This window comes from Muntiacus reevesi, chromosome 2 (genome assembly GCF_963930625.1).
Source record: "Muntiacus reevesi chromosome 2, mMunRee1.1, whole genome shotgun sequence".
Lineage (NCBI taxonomy): Eukaryota > Metazoa > Chordata > Mammalia > Artiodactyla > Cervidae > Muntiacus > Muntiacus reevesi.
This window is the reverse complement of record NC_089250.1, coordinates 237,976,661-238,002,141: the sequence shown is the minus strand read 5'-3', so window position 1 is coordinate 238,002,141 and position 25,481 is coordinate 237,976,661. Positions and strand designations below refer to the sequence as shown.

General features: G+C 44.5%; 1 protein-coding gene across 7 annotated transcripts in view; it reads right to left on the bottom strand.

Moving 5' to 3' along the window:
• NLRC5 (NLR family CARD domain containing 5) overlaps window positions 1-25,481 on the bottom strand; it is an 86,736-nt gene that overhangs the window by 53,317 nt on the left and 7,938 nt on the right. For 4 of the 7 annotated variants that reach the window (XR_010661677.1, XM_065925373.1, XM_065925377.1 and 1 more), the window contains exons 2-5: window positions 5,016-5,127; window positions 4,560-4,901; window positions 2,667-2,999; window positions 1,771-1,830 (exon numbers count right to left, since the gene is read on the bottom strand). Coding sequence is in view for 6 of the 7 variants with exons in the window: in XM_065925373.1 (XP_065781445.1) it covers window positions 1,771-1,830; window positions 2,667-2,999; window positions 4,560-4,716 (550 nt within the window). In the remaining variant the exon portion in view is untranslated. Of the gene's footprint in view, window positions 1-1,770; window positions 1,831-2,666; window positions 3,060-4,559; window positions 4,902-5,015; window positions 5,128-25,481 lie in introns of all 7 variants that reach the window. The other 3 variants (XM_065925379.1, XM_065925378.1, XM_065925376.1) reach the window with 3 other exon arrangements.

Sequence of the window (25,481 nt, the reverse complement as noted above, 5' to 3'; positions counted from 1 at the left end):
CCTAACCACTGGACTGCCAGGGAATTCCCTTGTATTTCAATATTTTAATAAGTCTTCTACTAATAAGGGACTCCTTAGCTAAATATCAACCAGACCTAGTTACAGCCAGGTGACAATTATGCCATCTCAGTGATGAGGGACAAAAGGACCAGGTATCAGTTTTGATTTGTTGGGGAGCTAGGATAGGGCTTCCCTGCTGGCTCAGTGGTAAAGAATCAGCCTGTAATGGAGGGAACATGAGTTCGATCCCTGGGTTGGGAAGATCCCCTGGAGCAGGGAATGGCACCCCACTCCAGTATTCTTGCCTGGAGAGTCCCATGGACAGAGGAGTCTGATGGGCTACAGTCCAAAAGGATGTTTTCTGTTAAAGCCTGGTGATGTTCCTACCATGTACACCTGTAATTAAAAAGCCAGTAATTCTATAGAAATAAAGATTCTGAAACCACAGAAACATCATACTCAACAGTCAAAGACTATAAGTTTTTCCTCTAAGATCAGGAAAAAGGTATTCACCATGTCTATTCAACATAAAACTGGCAGTTCTAGCCAGAGCAATTAGGTGAGAAAAAGAGATAAAAGACGTCCAAATTGAAAAAGAGAAGTAAAATCCTCTCTGTTTGCAAATGATAGGATCTTTTATGTAGGAAACCCTAAAGACACCACAAAAAAAAAAAAAGCTGTTAGAACTAATAAATGAAACCAGCAAAGTAGCAGGAATAAAAAGTCAACACACAAAAGTCAGCTACATTTCTATACACGAACAATCTGAGGAAAAAACTACCAAAACAATTCCATTTACAATAGCATCAAAAAGAACCAGTACTTAGGAATTAACTTAACCAAGGAAGGGAAAGATTTGTACAATGAAAACTACAAAATGTTGCTGGAAGAAATGAAAGAAGACATAAATAAATGAAATGATATCACATACTCATGGATTGGAAGACTTAACTAATGGTGAAAATATCAATACTATCCCCTGGAGCAGAAAATGGCAGCCCCCTCCAGTATTCTTGCCTGGAGAATCCCATGGACAGAGGAACCTGATGGCTACAGTTCATGGGGTCCCAAAGAGTCAGACACGACTGAGTGCCTCTCACATGGCATGATGGTTGTGCAACAATGTGAATGTGTTCAGTACACTGAACTGTACACTTTAAAATGGTTAAGATGGTAAATTTGACGCTATGTAACTGACCATGGTTAAAAAAGAAAGCTGGAACAAAAAGGAAAGAAGTTCTGAAGAGTGTGGTGAATCAGTGAGACGGACCATCTGATCACTGAGCTCTCTGCGCCCCACCAGAAAACCAGTCAGAGGCTCCCTGGGTGTAGACGGCAGACTGTGGGTCAGTGTCAGGCCTGAGGGTGTCCGAGTGGTGAGAGGCCTGCCTCTGTGGACTTGGAGCCTGAGGCCCTGAGGTTTGGGGACAGGGAAGTGAGAACGGGCTTCCCCAGGTGAAACCAGGTGGGGGATTCCGGCAGTGGCTAAGGGCTGACAACCTCAAACTTTCCCAGGAGGCTCCAGGTGAGACCCATGGGAAAAGCTATCAGACATGCCAAAGCCTTGAGAGGCAGAAATGGGGTGCAGGCAAGGCTGGGAGCCCTGGTGAGGGGCATGAGAAATGTGCAAATGGGTCCAAGCATAAGGAGGCTAGTTTATGGAAAATGGTTCTGACCAGCCACCACCAGCCTGTTCTGGGCTTGAGGTGGGGGACTTAGCATGCACCCACCCTCCACATCCCACCCCTACTCCCCAACCCCAGGCCTTACCAGGGTGGAGCTGAGAGTCTGATTGGCTTTCCTCGCCAATTTCCAGAAAACTGGGGAAGTCTGAAAGAGGGAAGGAGATGATATGCCATGGGGATGTGCGAGGATGCCCTGGGACCAGCTCTGGCCCCGTGTCTGGCTCAGGGCTCATCCCTCAGGGGGTGTTCCTAGCAAGCCAGAAATCTACACTTGGCAATCCGTGGAGGGCACAGCTGGCAGTGAGCCCTGAAGGCAGCTGTGGGCAGAAATACGTGCATATCTAAAGGTCTGGGCACATACAAGTATGTGGGTGCATGCACATGTGTTCATTCATGCCTGTGCACAAGTACACACCTGTGTATCCATGCATGTGTACGCTGTGCACCCCCACCTGGCCTGTACTCTGCCTGTAGAGTTATTGAGTGAGCTCTCACTTCCCCTCCAACAACACAATCACTGTTCTGAGCTTCCCCACAGTGCTCTGTAAATGGAAGAGCCCAAGGGACGTTCACTGAACAGGACAGAGTCCAATCAGCCTGCCCCTAAGTGGCGGCCAGAGGGCTCTCCCTAGGACTGTTTTTTGTTTTTTTTTTTTCTTGCAAAAAGAAACCTCTTGGGCAGTATGGGCTATCAGGAATTTCCTGGCAGGAAGGAGCCACCTGGTCCTTTCTCTCTGCATCCTGCCTTTCTGGGCAACTGGGGTGGTACCAGGTGGAAGGAGGAGTCCTCCAGGTCCCCAGCAGACTCAGTGGCATTAGGGCATTTTCTCTGGGAGGTGTACAGAAACATGGAAGTTTGTTCCTGGCTTGGCCACACATCTCTGTGTGACCCAGGCAAGTCCTGGCCTCGCCTGGGGCTCTCTGGCTCCCCCGGCCCTGGTCACTAGCTGGTGGCATTGCACCTACCACGGCCACTCTTACCGTCTTCGTGGCCCCACGTGCTCATCAGCGGCACCTCCATGTCCAGCGGTACATCCTGCTCCATGCACACGCAGTGGATGAATGACTTCCAGGTGGCCGGACCCTGGGTATGCAGCTTTTGGAGTATCAGGATGACCCTCTGTGTGGGGTCTAGGGCCTGATTTCCAGAGCCCAGGTCCACGTTGGGGAGGAGTAACTTCACCTTGGCGTTTAGCCATTCTATGTCTCTGCTGAGCAGCCTCACGAGACATCCATGCAGGTTCCTGGTGCCCAGTTGGAGACTAATGGGGTCCATGAGGAGCTGACCCTGCAGGGACCAGGTAGGCAGGTGAGCTGCGAAGTAGGTGAGCGGGGGGAAAGCCAGGAGCAGCAGTCAGAAATCACTCCCCACAGCTAAAGAAAAGAGAAGCGATGGACACAGAAGATAGAGAAGTGGTCTCTCTGTAGTGTCTTGATGCCATTGCCCAGAGCTCAGGCCCAGAAATTAATCTCCTTCTTCTGTATTCTCTGCCAAAATAATCCATGCCTATGTCATGGGTCCGGATGGTTTAGTTCATCCCCTGTGGATGATGCCCTGATAATGCTTTATTTGTTCTTATTTCTATGGACCCATTTGTGCTGCTCTCTGTCTGAGCTAAGTTTTCTCTGGCAGAGACAACTAGCTGTCCCCCCATATTTGTTCTTCTCTTCTTTCTTAGTACTAGAACCCCTAAATATTCCCTAGTTATCTGAAATAGACTATTTCCCAGCCTCCCTTGCAGCTAGATATATTCATGTAATTAAATTTTGGCCAATGAGATGTTGGTGGAAATGTTGTATATCATTCTTAACCTGTTCTTGTTGGCTGGAATGCTGATGTGATGGCCAAACCTTGGGCAACCATATTGGATTGTGAGCACTGAGGAAGGTGGAGAGTAAAGCTTTCCTGTCCTGGACTCTCTGACTTTGAATTTCTAATACATGACAAGGAAATTCATTTCTGTTCTGTTTAAAGTACTGTTGCTTAGGCCCTTTTGCTATTCACAGTGAAATATAATCCTAGCTAATACAGACCCCCTCTTCTCTCTAAGCAAACTCTCCCCTTCTAAACTGGAACTCAAACAACTTGCTGGTAGGAGTATTAAAATGAGGCAAGGAGCACTTATTTTGTGAAAGCTTAAAAAGTCTTAAGACCCTTTGATTCAGCAATTACATTTCTAATATGCTGGCCTTGGGACACAATCATGGACTTAAACAGAATTTTTGGTTACAAAGCTGTGCACTGTAAGAGTATTCTTAATAGTTAAAAACTGGAAGCAACCTAAATATCCAACAGTTAGAGATTAACTGGTTATCAATCAGTTAATCAGATCAGTTATCAGATCTAGTATATTCTAGTGGAATATACTAGAACATTTCCAAATGTACTTTCTGGCACTATTGTCTTAAAAATAGAGATAAATGCTCATAAAGCATTTACTGTGTGTTAGGCACTGTTTTATGTGCTTTATGTGTCTCATCAAATCCGCACAACTCCAGAGACTTCATTTCTAACTCTGAAAAAGATAGGAGGCCCATGCAGGGACCAGCCTTATCAACTCCCAGACGCTGGGGCCAACACCATGGGTTCTGGGGTTCAGACTCCAGCTTCTCCCTTGACCCCCAGCAGAGACCTAGCGGGCACATGTCGCCAGCTCCTTCTGGTCACCCCTCTTCAACCAAACTAATAGCAACAACTCCTTGCTCAGGCACAGAGTTTGAGACTTCAAGAAATATGCTCACATCTATGGTGTGGGCAGGGATCACCGTCCCCACTCAACAGATGAAAAGGCTAAGCTGGGGATGGGTAAAGGACATACCGAGATCATCACGTAAGTCCATGGAGGACACATGCTCAGAACTGAGATTTCTTACCTCTCAGGCCAGTTAATTTCCAAGGCTTGGGAACCCTAGGCGGCACCAGACAAGGGCTAATCCCTGGCCTCTGTGTGATCTTGGCACAAGGATGAGACCACAGCCTACGGCATGGCTTCTTTTCCGGGCTAGAGTGTCCAAAGTCCATGCGGCCCATAAAGAACTCATCCAGGGCAGCAAGGTGCCAGGCGGAAGTGAGGAGTGCCTGGATGGTATAATCTCTGGGAAAGTCCTTCAAATTCAAATTTCTCCCCCAGCCAGTCTAACATGATGCCTTTGTTTCCATCATGAGTGCTCTGTCCCCTTGGAGTAAGACATTAAGCTCTTTAAAAATAACCAGCCCTGCAAGAAAAAACACGTTATATCATTATTGGTCATTGTGAAAGTCAGTAGCAAACAGCCTTGGAAACAGAGGATTATAGTAGAAAGATCCTCAGTGAAGAGATGGTCACTGACCTGGTTCCCTGGTTCATCATAGATGATCTAAGATGTCCACAGAGAGGGTCTCCTGAGTTCCTGGGTCAAGTCCTGGAGCTGGATTTTCAGGTTCTTTCCATAGGATAGGCTCCTAGAGAGAGGAGACAGACTACCCTCTTATCATTATTCTGCATCCCAAGAGGAATTCTGTAAAGAAGGCACTGACCCTTATTTCTAACTCCTCTGAGGACATCAACCCAGAAACAGCCTTCTCATCTTCATGTACAGATCTTATTCTTTCCCAAGCAAGATTCTTCTTGTCCCTGGACTGGGCACAGCCCAGCCCTCCATGGTGTCACTTCCCGCCACATCTGGCCCAGAGGATGCCCCTCTTACTCTGCCAATTTGAATATTCCCCTTACAGTGACTTGTTACATCACTAAATACCCCTCCAATCCAGTAGATTTATTACAGCTAATTTATGATATGAAGATGGAATAACCCTTACCAATGATGTCAGCCTTCTTTCCTAATAAAACCTCAAAGAGGTTAGAATGTGCAGTTTTCTCTCTTAATACATCATGAAGAAGTTTCTAAATAATTGAGAGTAAACATCCTTCTTAATAAGAAAACCCAGAGGTACTGATCACTGTCTCACCAAGAGAACAATAAAATGATGATCATTTTATTAGTTTTATTTTATTAGCTCCTTTATTATAATAACTATAAATGAAGTATGGCCTGCAGAAATTGTGAATCACTGTAATTTATATAATATTTTATATTAACCATATCTCAATAAAAAATAAAATAAGGACATCCCTGGTGGTACAATGGATAGGAATCTGCTTGCCAATGCAGGCAATGTGGGTTTGATCCCTGGTCTGGGAAAATTCCACATGCCATGGAGCAACTAAGCCCGTGTGCTACAACTCCTGAGCCTGCACTCCAAAACTCCTGAGCCTGAGGGCTGCAACTACTGAAGCCCATAGACTAGAACCTCTGCTCTGCAACAAGAGAAGCCACAGCAATGAGAAGCCTACATGCCTCAACTAGAGAGTAGTCCCCGCTCACCACTTTTAGAGAAAGCCCATTGCAGCAATGAAGATCCAGCATAACTAAAAATGAAAATAAGCAAATAGCGCTTCCCCGGTGGTTCAGTGGTAAAGAATCTGCCTGCCAATGCAGTAGGCACAGATTCAATCCCTGATCTGGGAAAAGCCCACATGCTGCGGAGGGACTAAGCCTGGGGGCCACAACCATTGGGCTTGTGCTCTAGAGCCCAGGAGCTGCAACTAGTGAGCCCACATGCCACAACTACTGAAGCCTGTGCTCTGCAACGAGGGAAGCCACGGCGAGGAGAAGCCTGAGCACTGCAACTAGAGAGTAGCCCCCGGCTGCCACAACTCAAGAAAAAAGCCCAAGCAGTAATGAAGACCCAGAACAGCCATAAATAAATAAATAAATAAGTATAAAATAAAATGACACTGGTACAAACGTCTATGAAACACAGCTTCAGCAATCTTGTCTAACAATAAGGAATGGACAAAAGAAAAGATGGCTAAAAAGCATATGGAAGAATGGAAGAAAGGCAAAAGATCAAAGGATGCACTGAAGGAGTATCTAAGAAGTATGAGGAAGGTAACAACAAAGTTCCAGACTTTAGATCAATCCACATCAACAGGGTACATTTTTTTTTTCCATTTATTTTTATTAGTTGGAGGCTAATTACTTTACAATATTGTAGTGGTTTTTGTCATACATTGACATGAATCAGTCATGGATTTACATGTATTCCCCATCTCGATCCCCCCTCCCACCTCCCTCTCTACCCAATCCCTCTGGGTCTTCCCAGTGCACCAGGCCCGAGCACTTCTCTCATGCATCCAGCCTGGGCTGGTGATCTGTTTCACCCTAGATAATATACATGTTTCGATGCTGTTCTCTCAAAACACCCCATTTTATAGAGAGCCCAGAAATAAACTCACACAGCTATGGTCAATTAATCTTTGACAAAGGAGGCAAGAATACAATGGGGGAAAGACAGTCTCTTCAGCAAGTGGTACTGAAAAAGCTGGACAATGGTATGTAAATCAATGAAATTGATTTCCACCTCACATCATGCACAGCAATAAACTCAAAATGGCCTAACAATTATACAACATGACACCATAAAACTCCTAGAAGAGAACATAGGCAAAACGTTCTTTGACATAAATAGCACCAATATTTTCTTAGGTCAGTCTCCCAAGGCAACAGAAATAAAACCAAAAATAAACAAATGAGACCTAGTCAAATATACAAGCTTTTGTATAGAAAAGGAAACCATAAACAAAACTAGAAGACAACCTATTGACTGGGAGAAAATATCTGCAAATAATGCAATAGACAAGGGCTTAATTTCCAAAATATACAAACAGCTCATACACCTTGGTAACAAAAGAAACAATTCAATCAAAAAACGGGCAGAATATCTAAATAGATATTTCTCCAAAGAAGACACATAGATGGCCAATAGGCACATAAAAAGATGTTTAACGTTGCTAACTATGAGAGAAATGCAAAGACTATGATGAGGTACCACTTCACACCAGTCAGAATGACCATCATTAAAAAGTCTACAAATAACAAATGCTGGAGAGAATGTGGAGAAAAGGGAACCCTCCTACACTGTTGTAAATTGGTGTAGCCACTATGGAGAACAGAATGGAAATTCTTTAAAAAACTAAAAATAGAGTTACCATGTGATTCAGCAACCCTACTCCTGGTCAAAACCCAGACAAAACTGTAATTCGAAAAGATACACATGCCGCTCTGTTCATAGCAGCACTATTTACAATAGCCAAGACATGAAAACAACCTAAATGTCCATTGACAGATGAATGGATAAAGAGTACATGGTACACATATACAGTGGAATACCACTCAGCCATAAAGAGAATGAAATGGTGCCATTGGCAGCAACATGAATTGAACGAGAGATTATCACACTAAGTGAAGTAGGTTAGAAAGAGAAACAGAATATGATATTACTTATATGTAGAATCTAAAATATGACACAAATGGAACAAAACAAGAACAGACCCACAGAGAATAGACTTTGGTTGCCAGTGGGGAGGGGCAGTGGGGGAGGGAATGGATTGGGAGTTTGGGATAATCAGATGCAAACTATTATGCATAGAGTAGATATAAGACAAGGTCCAGATTCTTTACCATCTGAACCACCATGGAAGCCCATGTATAGCACAGGGAACTACGTTCAATATCTATAATAAACCATAATTGAAAAGAATATGAAAAATAACACAGACATATGTATAACTGAATCACTTTGTTGTATAGCAGAAATTAACGACACTGTAAATCAACTATACTTTAATAATATAAATTAAAAAAAAAAGAAGGGCACGTTCTAATATAACAGAGGTAAGTACTGTACTTGGAAATAAAAAGAAAAAAACATAGCCAGTTGAAGAGCTGTTGGGGTAATAATGGTTTTCTTAAAAAAGAAAACTGTCAGATTCTAACAGAAGAAATGAAGAAAAGCATGAGCAAATTGAGATAAAGCCTTGCTATGGACTGAATATTTGTGTTCCCCCCAGATTTATATGTTGAAGCTTAAGTCTGCAGTGTAATGGTGTTTGGAGACAGAGCCTTTGGGAGGTAATTAGGTCATGAGGATGGAGCCCTCATATGGAGTCAGTACCCTTATAAGAAAAGGCAGGAGAGATGTGCTTCCTCTCCCGCCTCACAGCCATGTGAGGAGGATAATATGCCGAGGTGGCCATCCCCCAATCAGGAAGAGGGTCCTTGCCAGACACTGGATCTGCTGGCACCTTGATCTTGGACTTCCCAGCTTCCAGAACTGTGAGAAATCAATGTGTGTTGCATAAACCATCCAGCCTATGGTATTCTGTTATGATGGCCAGAATTGCTATAACAGACTAAGACGAGCCTGCTTGTGACTACAGAAAGTAAAAGAAAGAAAACCTCTAACTTAATAGGCATATTTAAAGCAATGCCTTAAAAACAACACAACAGGATACTTCAGAGAACTTGGTAAAATTATAGTAATGATCATTTAGACAAAAATGGCAGCTATGACAACTGTTTGCGTGTCTTAACTATTTCATAAAAAACATTTTGAACTAGAATTAGTAAAGAAAAAAATGAAGGCAATTATATCAGAGACTATTCATTGGGAAAGGCAGGCAATAATGGAGAGACTTCCAAACAAAAGCACCTTATAAAGTAACTGCCATTAAAACCTGATGGTGCCAGATTTAAAATAGAACAAATTTATCTAAGGAATGGAAGAGAGTTCAAATTAGCTTCACACCCATTTAAAATCCACTATTTGATAACTTATATGCAGAGTACATCATGAGAAATGCTGGGCTGGAAGAAGCATAAGCTGGAATCAAGACTGCCGGGAGAAATATTAATAACCTCAGATATGAAGATGACACCACACTTATGGCAGAAAGTGAAGAGGAACTAAAATGCCTCTTGATGAAAGTGAAAGAGGAGAGTGAAAAAGTTGGCTTAAAGCTCAACATTCAGAAAACTAAGATCATGGCATCTGGTCCCATCACTTCATGGGAAACAGATGGGGAAACAGTGGAAACAGTGTCAGACTTTATTTTTTTGGGCTCCAAAATCACTGCAAATGGTGATTGCAGCCATGAAATTAAAAGACGCTTACTTCTTGGAAGGGAAGTTATGACCAACCTAGATAGCATATTAAAAAGCAGAGACATTACTTTGCCAATAAAGGTCCGTCTAGTCAAGGCTATGGTTTTTCCAGGGGTCATGTATGGATGTGAGAGTTGGACTGTGAAGAAAGCTGAGTGCTGAAGAATTGATGCTTTTGAACTGTGGTGTTGGAGAAGACTCTTGAGAGTCCCTTTTTGGACTGCAAGGAGATCCAACCAGTTCATCCTGAAGGAGATCAGTCCTGGGTGTTCATTGGAAGGACTGATACTGAAGCTGAAACTCCAATACTTTGGCCACCTCATGCGGAGAGTTGACTCATTGGAAAAGATCCTGATGCTGGGAGGGATTGGGGGCAGGAGGAGAAGGGGACGACAGAGGATGAGATGGCTGGATGGCATCACTGACTAGACGGGCATGAGTTTGAGTCAACTCCGGGAGTTGGTGATGGACAGGGAGGCCTGGCGTGCTGCGGTTCATGGGGTCACAAAGAGTCGGACATGACTGAGTGACTGAACTGAACTGAACTGATTGAGAGGGAAAATATGGAAAAATACATAGTATTAAAACACACAGTAATACAAGTATTCCGAATGGAAAGAATTATTATTATTGGCTGTGCCACACTACTTATGGGATCTTAGTTCTAGGACCAGGTATTGAACACAGGCCTTCGGCAGTGAGAGTACAGGGTCCTAACCACTGGACCACCTGGGAATTCCCTCTTTTTTTTTTTTTTTTTAAGAATTATTTTTAAATTAAGTAATTAAAGTTTTCTTATTAAAACCACAACCAGATATCATTTCATACCCCCTCAAATATCTACAATGAAAGAGAAGATAATACAACTGTTAATGAGGATGTGGAGAAATAGGAACCGTTATATACGGCTGGTGGGAATGCAAAATGGTGCAGCCACTTTGGAGGAGTTTGGCAGTTCTTTAAAATGTTAACCAGAGTTATAACTCAGCAATTTTCTACTCCTAGGTTTATACTCAAGAGAAATGAAATACATACACTTACACAAAAACATATCCCTCATAACCAAAGAGTGAAAAAAATAAAAATTTCCATAACTCACAAATGAGTAAGCAAAATATGGTATGTCACTACAACAGAATATTATTTAGCAATAGAAAGGAACAAAATAACATTGCGTTCAGTCGCTTCAGTCATGTCCACTGTTTGCGACCCCATGGACTGTAGCCTGCCAGGTTCCTCAGTCCATGGGATTCTCCAGGCAAGAGTACTGGAGTGGGCTGCCATGCCCTCCTCCAGGGGACCCTTCCGACCAGGGATCGAACGCATCTCCTGCATGGCCTGCAATGCAGACGAATTCTTTACCTCTGAGCTACTATTACATACTCCAGGATTGATGAACAGCTAAAACATGCTAAGCGGAAAAAGCTCCAAAGTATACTAGTAAGAGAATTCAACTTTTAAAAGCTATGGCATATGTCTGTTTTAAATGTGCTGTGTGAATCTGCATACAGAGAGACCAACTCTAGCGTTACACAAGAAAACTGGTGACAGGATTGTACCTGGGGAGTGGATGTGGGGGAAGCAGGCAAAGGAGAGCCCTTTACACTGTACAGTTCGCTCTCTGTATCTGTGGATCTGAATCCTCAAGTGTGGAACCCATAGATGAAGCGCTGACTGTACCGTGCCATCTTATATAAAGGACTACAGCATCTGAAGATAGGGACACTGAGGGCCACCCATACTCTTTGGACCACTGTGTACATTAAAGCTTTTCAACAGGTACAATTGTTTCAAAGCCATAGAATGTTCACATGAAAAACTAGGGTTCGATACTTGGGTCAGGAAGATTCCCTAGAAAATGTGTTACCTCTAAGAATCACCAGTGCATTCCTGGGACATGGGGCTCAGAGAGAGGTAATGAAAAGCCAGCATCACACAGTAAGATTCCCAAGGGAATCCAGGCATGTGGGTTTGCGGTCCCACGCTCCTGCCACTCCAGTCTAGGTCCAGATAGCAAGAGGGAAAAAGGCAGGGGGCCTTGTCGGGGCGCCAGTCTCACTGAGGGGTGGGCATAGGAGGCTTGACTAGAGGGGAACTCCATCCTGGCTTCAATTTTAAGTGGCCAGCCCCTTCTGTCGCCCTCATCACTGTGGGGAATCTCTCTTGCTATCCGGGGCATGCCATGCAGCGGAAGGTTAGGGGAGCCAGTTCCTTCACCCAATCCTTTGCTCTTGTTGCTCCTTGTGCTTGGAGACCGCGCCCCCCCCCCCCCCCCACCTCCAGTCCACACTCATGCATGTGTGCACACACACCAACACGCAGTCCTCTGGCCAGAGTCATCTCTAAAACTCAGCTCTGGTCTGGTCTCATTTCTGTCTAAACCTCCTACAGTTTCCCGTCACCTGCAAGACGCAGTGTGGCACCACGTTAGAATGACTTCCACAAAGTAGATCTACATCAGGTTCTCAAGAAAGGCTCAAAGGATGAGTGTAAACAAAAGGTCCTTCACCATCTGGGTCCTGGCCACTTTTAGACCCTCTCACACCATCTCTGCTGCCTGCCACGTGACCACGCTCCCGGCCCACCCCGCCATCCTCTTTCACAACTCCCCACCTTGCATACATGCCCTGCTCGGCCTCGAATGCCCTGCCCTTTCCCTTCCATCTTGCAAATTCCTCCTTCTTATGGACTCAGCTCCAATCAACTTCTGCTCTCTTCTCAGGGAAGTCCTGCCGGCTGCCTTCCCAGACTGAGTCACACTGCCACCACTGGACTTCCCTCCTTAGCAAAGTCTTCTTTCTCCCCCACAGCAGGGCTTGTCACTCTGCACGGTCATTTCCTCTTGGTCAGTCTTCCTTCAGCAGCTGGCAACACCACCTGGTTCTGGACAAGAGCAAACGCCTTGGCAACAGGGCCCTGGATTCGAGTCTCTACTTGGCACCAGCTGTGTGGCTTTGGTTTGGTTACCCCATGGCTGGGTACTTCAGTGTCCTCATCTATAAAAGGAGGATGTTTGAGGTCAGGCTGCTAAAAGCAGAACCCAAGACAGGGGTGTCTGTTGAAGTTATTTTTTAAGGCTGAAAGGGAAGCAGGATGGAGCAAGGGAAGAAGTTAGGCAAAGATGCGGTTTCAGGAGCGGTCTAGTTTCAGCCTGACCACGGGGAGTTCTGGGATGTGAGTGACAGGTCAACAGGCCTATCCTGCCAAGAGGCAAGGGGGCTGGGCTGCTGTTTCCCGCCCCCTCAACGGCCACATCCGCCAGACACTGGCTATGGGCCACGTCCAGGGAGTGGAGGAGGGGCATTCGGATCAGCCAAGGGCAATCCTTCAGGGCAGGGTACAGTGTGAGCAGCCTACGCCCACAATGGATGGGGAATGGGGTGGGGGACTGGCCCGTGAGGGGGTGTCCAGGAGACTGGAGACCCAGACATCAGCAGGGTCAGCCTTGGGGGTAATAACGGGTTACCCAGCAAGGGCATTGAGAGGTGAGGCAGGCAAAACCCCAGGCGCACATCTGGCGCATTAGCCATTATTACCGGTGTTGTTGTTCTGCAGCCCCAGCCCAGCATGCAGTAGAAGGAAGAGACAGAGGGAGGGAGGAGAGGATATGGTTGAAGTCACAGACCTCGGACTGCGTCTTCCTTCTTCCTGCTTGGATTGAGAGGGAGGCCCCTCGAGGCTGGGGCTTAGCAGTCATAGGTGCTGGCCGCACCCCGAAACCTCACTGGTTGGGCTGTTTCCTTATCTCTACAAGGGGGGCATCACCGGCCATCCCTGTTCCCAGGGCTGTCTGGGAGGGTCAAGCCGAGCACCAGGGCCCGTGGGTGGCTGGAAGCCCTGTCCTCCGGCTGGTTCTGGCAGACCTGGGGTTCTGCTCCGGCTCCGGGACCCCGGTGGGAGGAAAGAGGACAGAAGAGGACGACGGAGGTCAGCCAGTGGGAAGAGAGGACCAGAAATAAGAAGGCTAGAACCCTAACCTCAAGATCAGGAAGGATGTGGTTGGTGGGGACCATAAGAAAAGCATGGCTCGGGCCATGACAGCCACTCAAGACATTTAGACCAAAACATCGAAAGGAGAGCAAGCCAAGTGCTGCTGAAGTTGGTTTCTTAGGACCGAGTGGACAGGTCAGCCCTGGGACTCCGGGGTGGACTAGACTCCACAGAGGCCTTCAAGCCCTCTCACACCAAGTCCTACAGGGCTGATGACAGAAAACTCAGGGCCTCTGCATCCCCCAAGGGTGGATTATCATAGTCCAAGGCTTTGGAGGACGCCTGAGCCCAGAAGCAAAGCCGAACCTAGCTGGAAGAATCCATGCCAGCTCCCACTCCCCCACTCCCCAGCCTTTTTTTCCCTTCGGCCATACTGCGGCTATATGGGATCTTAGTTCCCTGACCAGGGATCAAACCCCGTGCCCCTTGCAGTGGCAGTGTGGAGTCCTAACCACCAGGCGGCCAGGGATGTTCCCAGGCCCATTTTACAGTTGGGGAAACTGAAGTCCCGAGAGGGGAAGGCCTTATTGACACTCACAGCAAGTAAGAAGTGTAAGTAGGACCAGACTGAGCCATCAGGCATTTTCTAGGGGGAGCTAATGCAGCCCCACCCCAGGAATCATCCTCTTTTCATGGGTCCCCACCATGGGGTACCTTCAGGGAGATATGAGCAGCTATTTCTTCCCTCATCCATAAAAGCCGGCAGAGAGGGCAAGAGGGGTCCTTGATCCGGCACCTTTCCGTGGGGCGGGAGGGGGAGGGTGTGTGATGGGGATGATTTCTTTTGAAAACCATCATCTTTATTGTCCCTCACAATGACAGGGTCCTACAGGACTTAACATGCACCCGTTTGGTCTACCAAAGCAGAAAAACCAAGCCCCAAGACTTCCCTAGTGGTCCAGTGGCCAAGACTCCCTGCTCCCAATGCAGGGGGCCCGGGTTTGATACCTGGTCAGGGAACTGGATCCCTCATGCCACAACTAACAGCCCACATGCCGCAACAAAGATCAAAGGTCCTGAGTGCCGCAACTAAGACCTGACTCAGCCAAATTAACTAATTAATTAAAAAAAGAAAAAGAAACCAAGGTTCCCAGCAGTGAGGGACCCTTCCCACATCACCAGCTAGAAAGATACAGAGCTGGGAGTTGAGGAAGCATCTTCTTGTCTCAAAGTCTTTGAGAAGGGTGGCATGAGCCTGTACTCTGAGCCCTGGGCCTGGGTGGTCCGTTTTAAATCCAACAGGGCCTCTCTCTCCTTGTCACTGGAAACCAGGAATCTGGCTCCCAACCCCCATCACTAGAACTGAAACCGCCTGCTTCATTCCGGCCAACTTCCTGCTTAGAGGGCTCAGACTCTCCACCAAAAGACCCCCTGGGGTTTCCGGGCACACCCTTCTCTGAAATGTGGACAGCAGGTGGCCGGGGAGGGGTCTTGCCTTTCCCGCTCAGCCCTGGTGGTTTGGGTCCAGCACCCACCAGAAGTGGCTGGTGAGAAGGCTCCTGCCCATCAGGGTCCTGGGCCTCCGGAGGGCCAGTGGGTCCCAAACCTGCCTGCATGTTAGAGTCATCGGGGTTTTAAAAATTCCAATGGGCCGCACCCCAGATCAAGCACAGTCTCCGAGGGTGGGACACAGGCACTTTTGGAAGCAGCCCAGCTGAGCTTGGGAACTACTCTTGTAGGCCACGCTGCCACCCAGCGCTCCACTCTGGGCGGGCAGAGGGACTTCGTGTTCTCTTGTACCCAGCACCTTGCTTCCCCAGCAGAGACAAGGCTTCTTGCCTTCAAGAGGCTGGGGGTAGGAAGGCCACCGAGATGGCCGCATTTAGATGGGACCCTGAGGGTGTCTGCTGAAAAATGATGCTCCTCCTGCATTTCCATCTCTGGCCTGCTCCTTGGCATCTTGTGGCCCTGCCAACTCCTCCCACATCCACACCAAACTGAAAATGAAGCTGAGGCCTGGAATTCCCCCTTTTGTCTCCAACCATGTGGTTGAAGAGGATCCCAGAGGAATTGTGTGCTGGTTTGGGAGTTCAGGGGGGCAAAGAAGGCTCAAGATGTAAAGGGGAGAAATTAGATCCTGAGGTTCAAATTCACAGCCTGGAGATTGCTCTGCCCACTTCCAAAGGCAAATTGGAGGCGATTTCTAAAACTTAAAGTGTGTCTACCCTTTGACTCTACAACCAAGCTGCCTGGCAGAAAGCCCAGGGAAAGCCACCCAGCCTGGAATACGCAGAGCATACTGGATAAGGAAATCCTGCAGCCTTTGACCAACTCATATCTCAATAAAGTTGACCACACCTCTGGGTTATGGGCATGAAGATCACTGACATGGCTGGATCCTTATATTTATTAACTGAATAAACAAGACACATGAATAAAGATATGCATAATATGATACCATTTGTTTGAAGAATACATAGAAAGCAAAGCACCAACACTGTATTTCTTCATCCAGGTCTATAATCCCATGTTTTTATAACTTAGAGGTTAAGAGCATGAATTTTGGAGCCAACTGTCTAGGTTGGAACTAGACATTTCACCATTTGCAGGCTGTGTGGCATCAGGCAAATTGTATAGCCTCTCTAGGCTTCAATGTTCTCATCTATAAAACAAGGATAGGACTTCCCTGGTGGTCCAGTAGTTAAGAATCCAGCAGCCAATGCAGGGATGCAGGTTCGGTCCCTGGTCTGGGAAGATTGCACACACCTCAGGGCAGCTAAGCCCATGCACCACAACTATTGAACCCTTAAGCCCTAGAGCCCATGTTCTGCAACAAGAGAAGCCACTGCAATGAGACACCCTCAAACCACAATGAAGACTAGCCTCCACTCGCCACGACTAGAGAAAGCCTGTGCAACACAGACCCAGCACAGCCAAAAATAAATAAAAATAAATAAACCAAGGATAACTTCAGTATCTACCTCACAGGGTTGTGAATGTGTCAATACATGTAAAGTGCTTAAAACAAGGCCTTGCAGTTAGTGAGCCCAATAGAAGTGTTTTGGGGTTTTTTTTAATAGTTGGTTTTTTGTTTTTTTTTTTTTTGGTTATGGCTTGTGGGATCTGCATTGAGAGTGCAGAGTCCTAACCACTGGACCTCCAGGGAATCCCCTTGTTTGTTTGTTTTTTAATGTGAAGCCTTAGATAAAGTTCTGAAAGGCAACACACCAAACCGGTTATCTCAAACTAGGAGAGGACAGGCCTGGGACAGGAAGCAGTGAGTAATGGAGATGTATGCACCTGACATGGTATTCAGCTGTTTGCAAAGTGAATTTAATCATGTATTACCTGTGTGGTTTAAGCTGAAAACATTTTTTTGAAAGTGAAAGAAGACAGAAGATCAGTGACCAGAAAGCTGGACTCTTTGAAGTCAGAAGAGGAATTCTACTTCCAGGATGGATCAACTGACCTACGTCCGCCCATGCCAACTGACAGCGCCCAGACACACAAAACGTGGGCAGAAGAAAGGCTTGGGGAGAGGGCTGGAGGTCAGTGATTGGTTGGTTAGAGCCTCGGTTCTGAGCTTCACTGCCCCAAACTGACTTGCTGGGTGATAACAGGCAAGTCCCTGCCCTCTCTGAGCCGTGACTCACTTGTACATCAAGCAGGGTTAATACCAGCCCGCCTTTCAGGGACTGGTGGAACTGACAAGGGGTCAGGAGGCTTGGGTGCAAATCCTGATTTCAACATGTTGTGCGGCACAACCTAGGGCAAGTTTCCTAACTCCTCTGTACCTCCAGTTCCTCATCTGCAAATGGGGGTGATGACTCTGCATCTACTTCACAGGGTCATTCTGAGGATGGAAGACAATAATGAAGGTTACAGCACAATGAGGGGGACTGCCCATCTGCAGCAGATGCTAGTTGATGCTAATCTCGTATACTGGGTTCTTAGCACAGGTCCGGGCAACATGCTACAGTATTCCACTTGCACTTCCTCAGCAGGTTCTCAATCACCCTTTCAAGGCAGATGTTACCTTCATGCTACAGACTCTGGGAAGTCAAGAAGCAAAGAGTGGATTAAAAACTTCTCCTGAGGGACTTCCCTGGTGGTCCAGTGGTTAGGACTCTGTGCTTCCAATGCAGGGGGCATGGGTTTGATCCCTGGTCAGGGAAATAAGATCCCACATGGTAAATGGCCAAAAAATTTTTCTTAAAAAAGAAAAAAAAACATTAAAAGCTCTGCTGAGGACTTCATTGGTGGTTCAGTGGTTAAGAATTCGCCTGCCAATGTGGGGGGAAAGGGTTTGATCCCTGATCTGGGAAGATCCCACATGCCACGGAGCAACTAAGCCCGTGAGCCCCAACTACTGAGCCTGTGCCTTAGAACCCACGCTCTGCAGCAAGACAGAACACCAGAATGAGACGCCTGTGTACCACAACTAGAGAGTAGCCCCTGCTCGCTGCAACTAGAGAAAGCCCTCACATAGCAACAAAGACCCAGCATGGCCAAAAATTTTAAAAAAAAAAGAGTTTTTAAAAACCCCTCCACTGAACTCAGAGGCGCTTTCCTAACTGAAGCACCACACTGCTTTCAACCAATGACCTTCTTTCTGAACAAAATAATCATTTCCAGAGTTCTTGATTATTTTTCTGCTATAAAATATAATCTGCACTCATTTGAAAAGTTCTAAACCTTTCAGAAATATATCATGTGAATTTTCCCCCAGTCTTACTCTTTAGGGAGAGGAATACAATTTCAAGACTTTTTTTAACCCGTGTTGGAGAACATTTTTGCCTTATACGAGAATTAAAGTATCATTTCCTTAAACTTTTTCTAGAAATCATTTCACTTTGAACTTGATTTTCTAGTATCATCTGCCCTGCATGGAAGGTAACCCCTCCAAAGAAACCCAAGGGAAATGAAACTAAAATGATGCCCACTGAAACGGTACTGAAACTGCCCCCCTGGGGCTCTGGGCTGAGACCTGGCCTCCAGTTGTTGAAAAGGTGGTCCTCAGCGTGAGAGGCATTACGGATATTAGCAGTCAACTGAGACTTTCTTCTTGACGAATCAGGAGGGTCAGAGAGAAGTGAAAAGAGTACAGCTGCTCTCACTTTATGATTCAACGAATGCCTTGTCCACGCACCACCTAACATTATCGGGCTGACTCTGCTGTGTAAGTCTGAGGCAAAGCTTGACTTCTCCACTTCAAGAAGAGAATTCTGTGGCTGCAAAATGCACAGGACACCTTCAAGAACGTAAGGAAAAGACTATCGTGAGACACGCAAAACAGCAAGCTGTTTCTCTCTTCAAACAAGATGCTGTGACAGGACCTGAATGCCTCAGAGTACAAGTTCCCCACGGTTTGAGTCTTCCCTCCATTTGGCGTGAAGAGCAGAAGTAACCTCTTAGGCAAGGAGTTAATGGGGGTTTGGGTTTTGCTGATGGTACGGGCTCCATGCCTCCCCTCAGAAGATGGATGTTGGGGGATCAAGCAGTTTTATAGTTGCCTGCAGCCTCTGTATCCACACTGTCTTCCAGAAAAGAAATTTAGCAACATGGTCTCAAATTTTTAAAATAATGGTTCATTCAGGGACACAGAGATCAGACTGTTGGCTGCCAAAGGGGAGGGGGCTGGAGGAGGGATGGAGCGGGAGGTTGGGGTTAGCAGATATAAGCTTTTATGTGTAGAATGGATAAACAACAAGATCCTACTGTATAGCACAAAGAACTATATTCAGTATCCTATGATAAACCATAACAGAAAAGAATATTAAAAAAAAGAATGTATATAAAAAACAATGGTTCAAGAGAGGATTTGGGGAAGATGGCAGAGTAGGAAGCATTAGGATTCTGTCTCCTCATTTAGACAAAAATTGTGTGAGCAGAATCTGGTATAACTGTTTTGGAACTCTGGAGTCTGTTGAAAGCTTACAACTGCAAGGGGAAGTCTGGACTCTTAAATTTTGGTTAATTTTGGTCAATTTCAGCTCTTAATACAGTAATAGGTACCTATCCCTTACCCCTCAGACTCGTGGCAGTCAGCTGTGCACCTGCTCCTGGAACAACTTGCACGCAGCTTGCAGGAGCTAGGGTGGGTAAAAAGGACCCTGTCCTTCAGATATTGGAGACTTGGGCCATAACTGTTGATTGCTGCTTCTGATCTCAGAGGCGCAGACAGAAATGGCAGCCATGGTTGATACACTCCACTCCCTCCATGTTGCAAGCCTCTTCTCGGCTGAACTGACCTCCAGGAGATTTAAAGGTGGCTCAGTGGTAAAGAATCTGCCCGCAAGTTGGGAGACCTAGGTTTGATCCCTGGGTTGGGAAGATCCCATGGAGAAGGGAATGGCAACCCGCTCCAGTATCGCCTGGAAAATTCCATGGATAGAGGAGCCTGGAGGGCTACAGTCCATGGGGTCATAAAGAGTTGGACACGACTGGGCAACTTTCAGTTAATGCCTTTGTTTCTTCCTTCAATTCTGCTTTTCCCCTTTTGAGGGCCAGACATTAAAGACAAGGACATTCAGAAACAACCGCACATATGGGGAAAATTATAAAGTGACTGCACATGCCTAAGAAAAGGTTCAGAAAAAACATAAGAAGACATTAAGTTTACATCTCAGGTTGACCCTAGGCACTGAAACAGTTTACAACAATGCAAAAACAAACAAATCAATAACCGAAACCAGCAACCCTGGAGAGGGGGAGAATCTGATTCCCAGATTTTACACATTATTAGATTCAAATGTCCAGTGTTCAACAAGAACAACAGCAAAATCACAAAGCATACAAAGGAAACAATGGCCCACTGAAAGGAAAAAAATATTCAATAGACTCCATCTCTGAAAAAAATTAAGGACAGATATATTAGACAAATACTTTAAAACAACTCCCTTAAAGGGTCCCAAAGAGCTAAGAAAGTAAAAAAAAAGTTGTGTGAACAAAATGTAAATATCAATAAAGAGATAGAAAACCTAAAAAGAAACCAAGAAGAGATTCTGGAGCTGAAAAAAAATGTAATATTGAAAATGAAAAATTCAAAGAGGGATTCAAAGGCAGATTTGAGCAGGCAGAAGAAAGAATCAGGGAACTTCAAGATAGAATGAAGGAAATCATCAAGGCTGAGAAACAGAAAAAGGCTGAAGAAAGGGAACAGAGTTTAAGGGGTGTGTGAGACATGACTCAGTGGACCACCACATGTGCTATGGGAGCCCCAGAAGAAGGAAGAGAAAGGGACAGAGAAAAACTGAAGAAATAATGGCTGAAAAGTTCTCAAACTTGATGGAAGAGTTGAATATAAACATTCAAAAACCTCAATGAATTTCAAGTGAAATTAACTCAGAGACCCACATCAAAATACATTATAAGCAGACTTTCAAAAACAAAAGAGAGGGGCTTCCTTGGTTGCCCTTGTGGTAAAGAATCTGCCTGCCAATGCAGAAGACACAGATTCAATCCCTGATCTGGGGAGATCCCACATGCTGCAGAGCAACTAAGCCTGTGCACCACAACTACTGAGCCTGTGCTTCAGAGCCTGGAAACTGCAAGACTGAGCTTGCGTGCCACAACTACCGAAGCCCTGAAGAGCATGCTCTACAGCAGGAGAAGTCAATGAAATGAGAAGGCCACACAGTGCAGCTAGAGAGTAGTCTCCACTCTCCACAACTAGAGAAAAGCTCATGCGGCAACAAAGACTCAGCACAGCCAAAAATAAATAAAATTATTAAAAAAAAAAAAAACCCAAAATCTCAAAGGTAAAGTTCAAGTCTTGAAAGCAGCAAGAGAGAAGTGAATCATCACATACACAGGCTCCCCAATATGATTATCTGCAAATTTCTCCTCAGAAAGCTGAGGACAGTAGACCCATACATTCAAAGTGATAAAAGGAAAACTGTCAACCAAAAATCCTATATCTGGCAAAACTGTCCTTCAAAAGTAAGGGGAAATAAAAATATTCCCAGATAAACAAAAGCTGAGGGACTTCATGGTGTGTGCAGCAAGAAATGCTCAAGGTACTCCTGCAGAGTGAAATGAAAAGACACTAGATAGTAGCTTGAAGCCATATGAAAAATAAAGATATCAATAAAGGTAAGTATATGGACAATCATAAAAGCTAGTGTTATTGCAGCAATAGTTTGTACTTTTTGTTTTCTATAGGATTTATGTATACATGTAAAGAAAAACAATTGTTAGTGTAAAATCTAGTATTACTGCAATTGGTTTTTAATTCCAAATCTTGTTTTCCACAAACACTAGGAGACTAATGCATTTTTTAAATTACTATTTTATATTTGAGGCACATAAAGTATAAAGATGTAATTTTGTGACACCAGCAACAGAAAACAGTGGGAATGGAGCTGTAAAATAGCAGAGTTTTTGTACATTACTGAAGTGAAGTCACTATATTCAAATTAGAATGTTATATTTGGATGTTAAATGTAATCCTCATGTTAACCACAAGGAAACTAGCTATAGACTATACTCAAAAGAAAATTTAAAAAGAATTTAAACATTTCACTACAAAAAGTTAACTAAACACAAAAGACACCCTTTTATGATAAAAATATTCAACAAACTAAGAATAGAAGGAAACTACCTCCACATAATAAAAGTTACACATGAAAAACACATAGCAAACATCATACTCAATGGTGAAAGACTGAAAACTTTTCCTCTAAGATCAGGAACAAAGTAAGGATGCTCGCTTTCATCACTTCTATACAACATGGAACTAGCAGTTCTAGCCAGGTGAATTAGGCAAGAAAAAGAAATAAAAGGCATCCAAATTGGAAAGGAAGAAGTTAAATTATCTGTTTGCAGATGACAGGATCTTGTATGCAGAAAACCTTAAAGATTCCACACAAAAAAAAACTTGTTAGAACTAATAAATGAATTCAGCAAGGCAACAAGATACAAAGTCAACACAAACAGATCAGTTGTTTCTAAATATGGATGATGAGTAATCTGAAAAGGAAATTACCAAAACAATTCCATTTACAATGGCATCAAAAATAAATAAAACATTGGGTTGGCCAAAAAGCTTGTTCGGGTTTTTCCATAATAACTTACAGGAAAATCTGAATGAACTTTTTGGCCAACCCAATACTCAGAAGTTAACTTAACCAAGGAGGTGAAAGATGTGTACAATGTAACTACAAAATATTGCTGAAAGAATAAGACATTAAGTAATTAAATAAGACATAAATAAATGGAAACACATTTCATGTTCATGGATTGGAAATCTTACAATTGTAAAAATGTCAAAATTACCCAAAGTGATCTACAGATTCAATGCAATCTCTCAAAATCCCACTGACCTCTTTTTTGTAAAGATTAAAAAAAAAAAAAAAAACAAAACCCATCCTAAAATTCATATGGAATCTCAAGGGACCCCAAATAGTCAAAACAATCCTGAAAAAAAGAACAAAACTGGAGGAATCATATTTTCTGATTTCAAAACTTGCTACAGTTATCAAAACAGTGTGGTATTGGCATAAAGGCAGACATATAGACCAATGGAATAGAATAAGGAGTTTAGAAATACACTCTCACATATATAGTCAAATTATTTTTGAAAGAATGCCAAGATCATTCAATGGGGAAAAGGACAATCTTTTCAACAAATGGTTCTGGGAAAACTGGATATCCACATGTGAAGGGATGAAGCTGGCCCCTTACCTAATACCATATATAAAAACTAACTCAAAATGGATAAGGCCCTAAGTGTAAGACCTAAAATAAGAAAATTCTTAGAAGCAAGCATAGAATGAACGCTGTGACATTTGATTTGGCAATGGTTTCTTGGAGATGGCACCGAACACAGACATCAAAAGAATGGAAAAATTTGGACTTCATAAAAAAATTTAAAATCATACGTCAAAAGATCCTACCCACAGAGTAAAAATGCCGAACAGGAGAATATCTGCAAAATACATATCTGATAAGGGATTGATAACCAGAATACAGACAGAACTCCTGTAACTCAACAAGAAACCAAAGAAGTCAGTTCAAAAATGGGCAAAAGATCTGACCAGATATTTCTCCGAAGAGAAACATGAATGGCCATGAATGGCCATGAATGGCACATGGAAAGGCACTCAGTATTACTAATCGCTGTTGTTGCTAGGTTGTAGTTGCTAAGTTGTTTTCAACTCTTTTGCGATCCTGTGGAATGTAGCCTGCCAGGCTCCTCTGTCCATGGGATTTCCAAAGCAAGAATACTGGAGTGGGCAGCCATTTCCTTCTCCAGGGAATCTTCCCGACCCAGGGGTCAAACCCACATCTCCCACATTGGAGGCAGATTCTTTACCACTGAGCCATCAGAGAAGCCCTACTAATCGTTAGGGAAATGGGCTTCAGTGGTAACTCAGTGGTAAAGAATCCGCCTGCCAAAGCAGGAGATACAGGAGATGTGGGTTCAATCTCTGGGTCTGAAAGATCTCCTGGAGCAGAAAATGGCAACCCACTCCAGTATTCTTGCTTGGAAATTTTCATGTACAGAGAAGCCTGGCAGGTTGCAGTCCATTAAAGAATCAGATACAGCTGAGCAATTGAGCACACACACACACACACACACAATCAAAACTACAATGAGATATCACCTTGCATTCACTAGGATGGCAACTATGAAAAACAACCCAGAAAACAAAAAGTGATGGGCAGGATGTGGAGAAATTGGAACACTTGTGCATTGTTGGTAGGAAAGTAAAATAGTACAGCTGCTGTGGAAAACAGTATGGAGGTGCTTCAAAAAATCAAAAATATAACTATACTATGACCCTGGATCCTGGATGTATACTTAAGAGAATTAAAAGGGTCTTAAAGAGATATTTGTATACCTGGGTTCACAGCAGCACTGGTCATAATAGGTAAAACATGGAAGCAATCCAAGTGTCCATCGATGGATGAATGAATAAGAAAAACGTGATTATACATACAATGGAATATTATACAACCTTTAAAAGGAAGGAAATTCTGCAACGTGTTGCAAGATAAATGAACCTTGAGGACACCTAAGCTAAGTGACATGTCAGTCCCCCAAAGACAGTGTATGATTTCACCCATATGAGATACTTAGTGTAGTCAAATCCATACAGATAGTAGAATGACAGCTGCTAGGGGGTGAGGGGAAGGCAGAATTAAGAGCTACTGGGTAATGGGCACAGGATTCCAGTTTTACAAGATGAAAAGAGTTATGGGAATGGATGATGGTGATGGATTCACAACATGAGTGTCCTTAAAAGCACTGAACGGTGCACTTATAAATGGTTGACAGAAGACTTCCCTGGTGGCACAGTGGATAAGTATCTGCCTGCCAATGTAGGGAACTTGGGTTCAAGTCCCAGTCTGAGAGGATTCCACATGCATGGAGCAACGAAGCCATTTGCCACAACTACTGAGCCCATGCTCTAGATCCTGCGAGCTACAACTACTGAGCCCCATGTGCTGCAGCTACTGAAGCCCGTGCACCCTAGAGCCCGTGCTCCACAACAAGAGAAGCCACCGCAATGAGAAGCCCATGCATTGTAACTAGAGAGTAGCCCCCACTTGCCGCAACAAAAGGAAGCCTGTGTAGCGATGAAGACACAGTACAGCCAAAAATAAATAAATTTTAAAAACATTTAAAATGGTTGATGGAAATTTTTATGTGTATTTTAACACAACACCAAAATTAAAAATAAAGTTCACATATCCTTTTACAAGTCCACAGTGGAAAGAGAGCTGAAGGAAACCGTCCAGGCTGTGAGCAGCCCTCTGCCTGTTCGTTCACAGGGCTGGAAGTCAGCTGGGGCAGCCCCATCTTTCCCAGTACAGATGAAATGGCTCAGACACCCTGAAATACCATGGCCTGGGGAAGCTTCCAGCTCCCACACA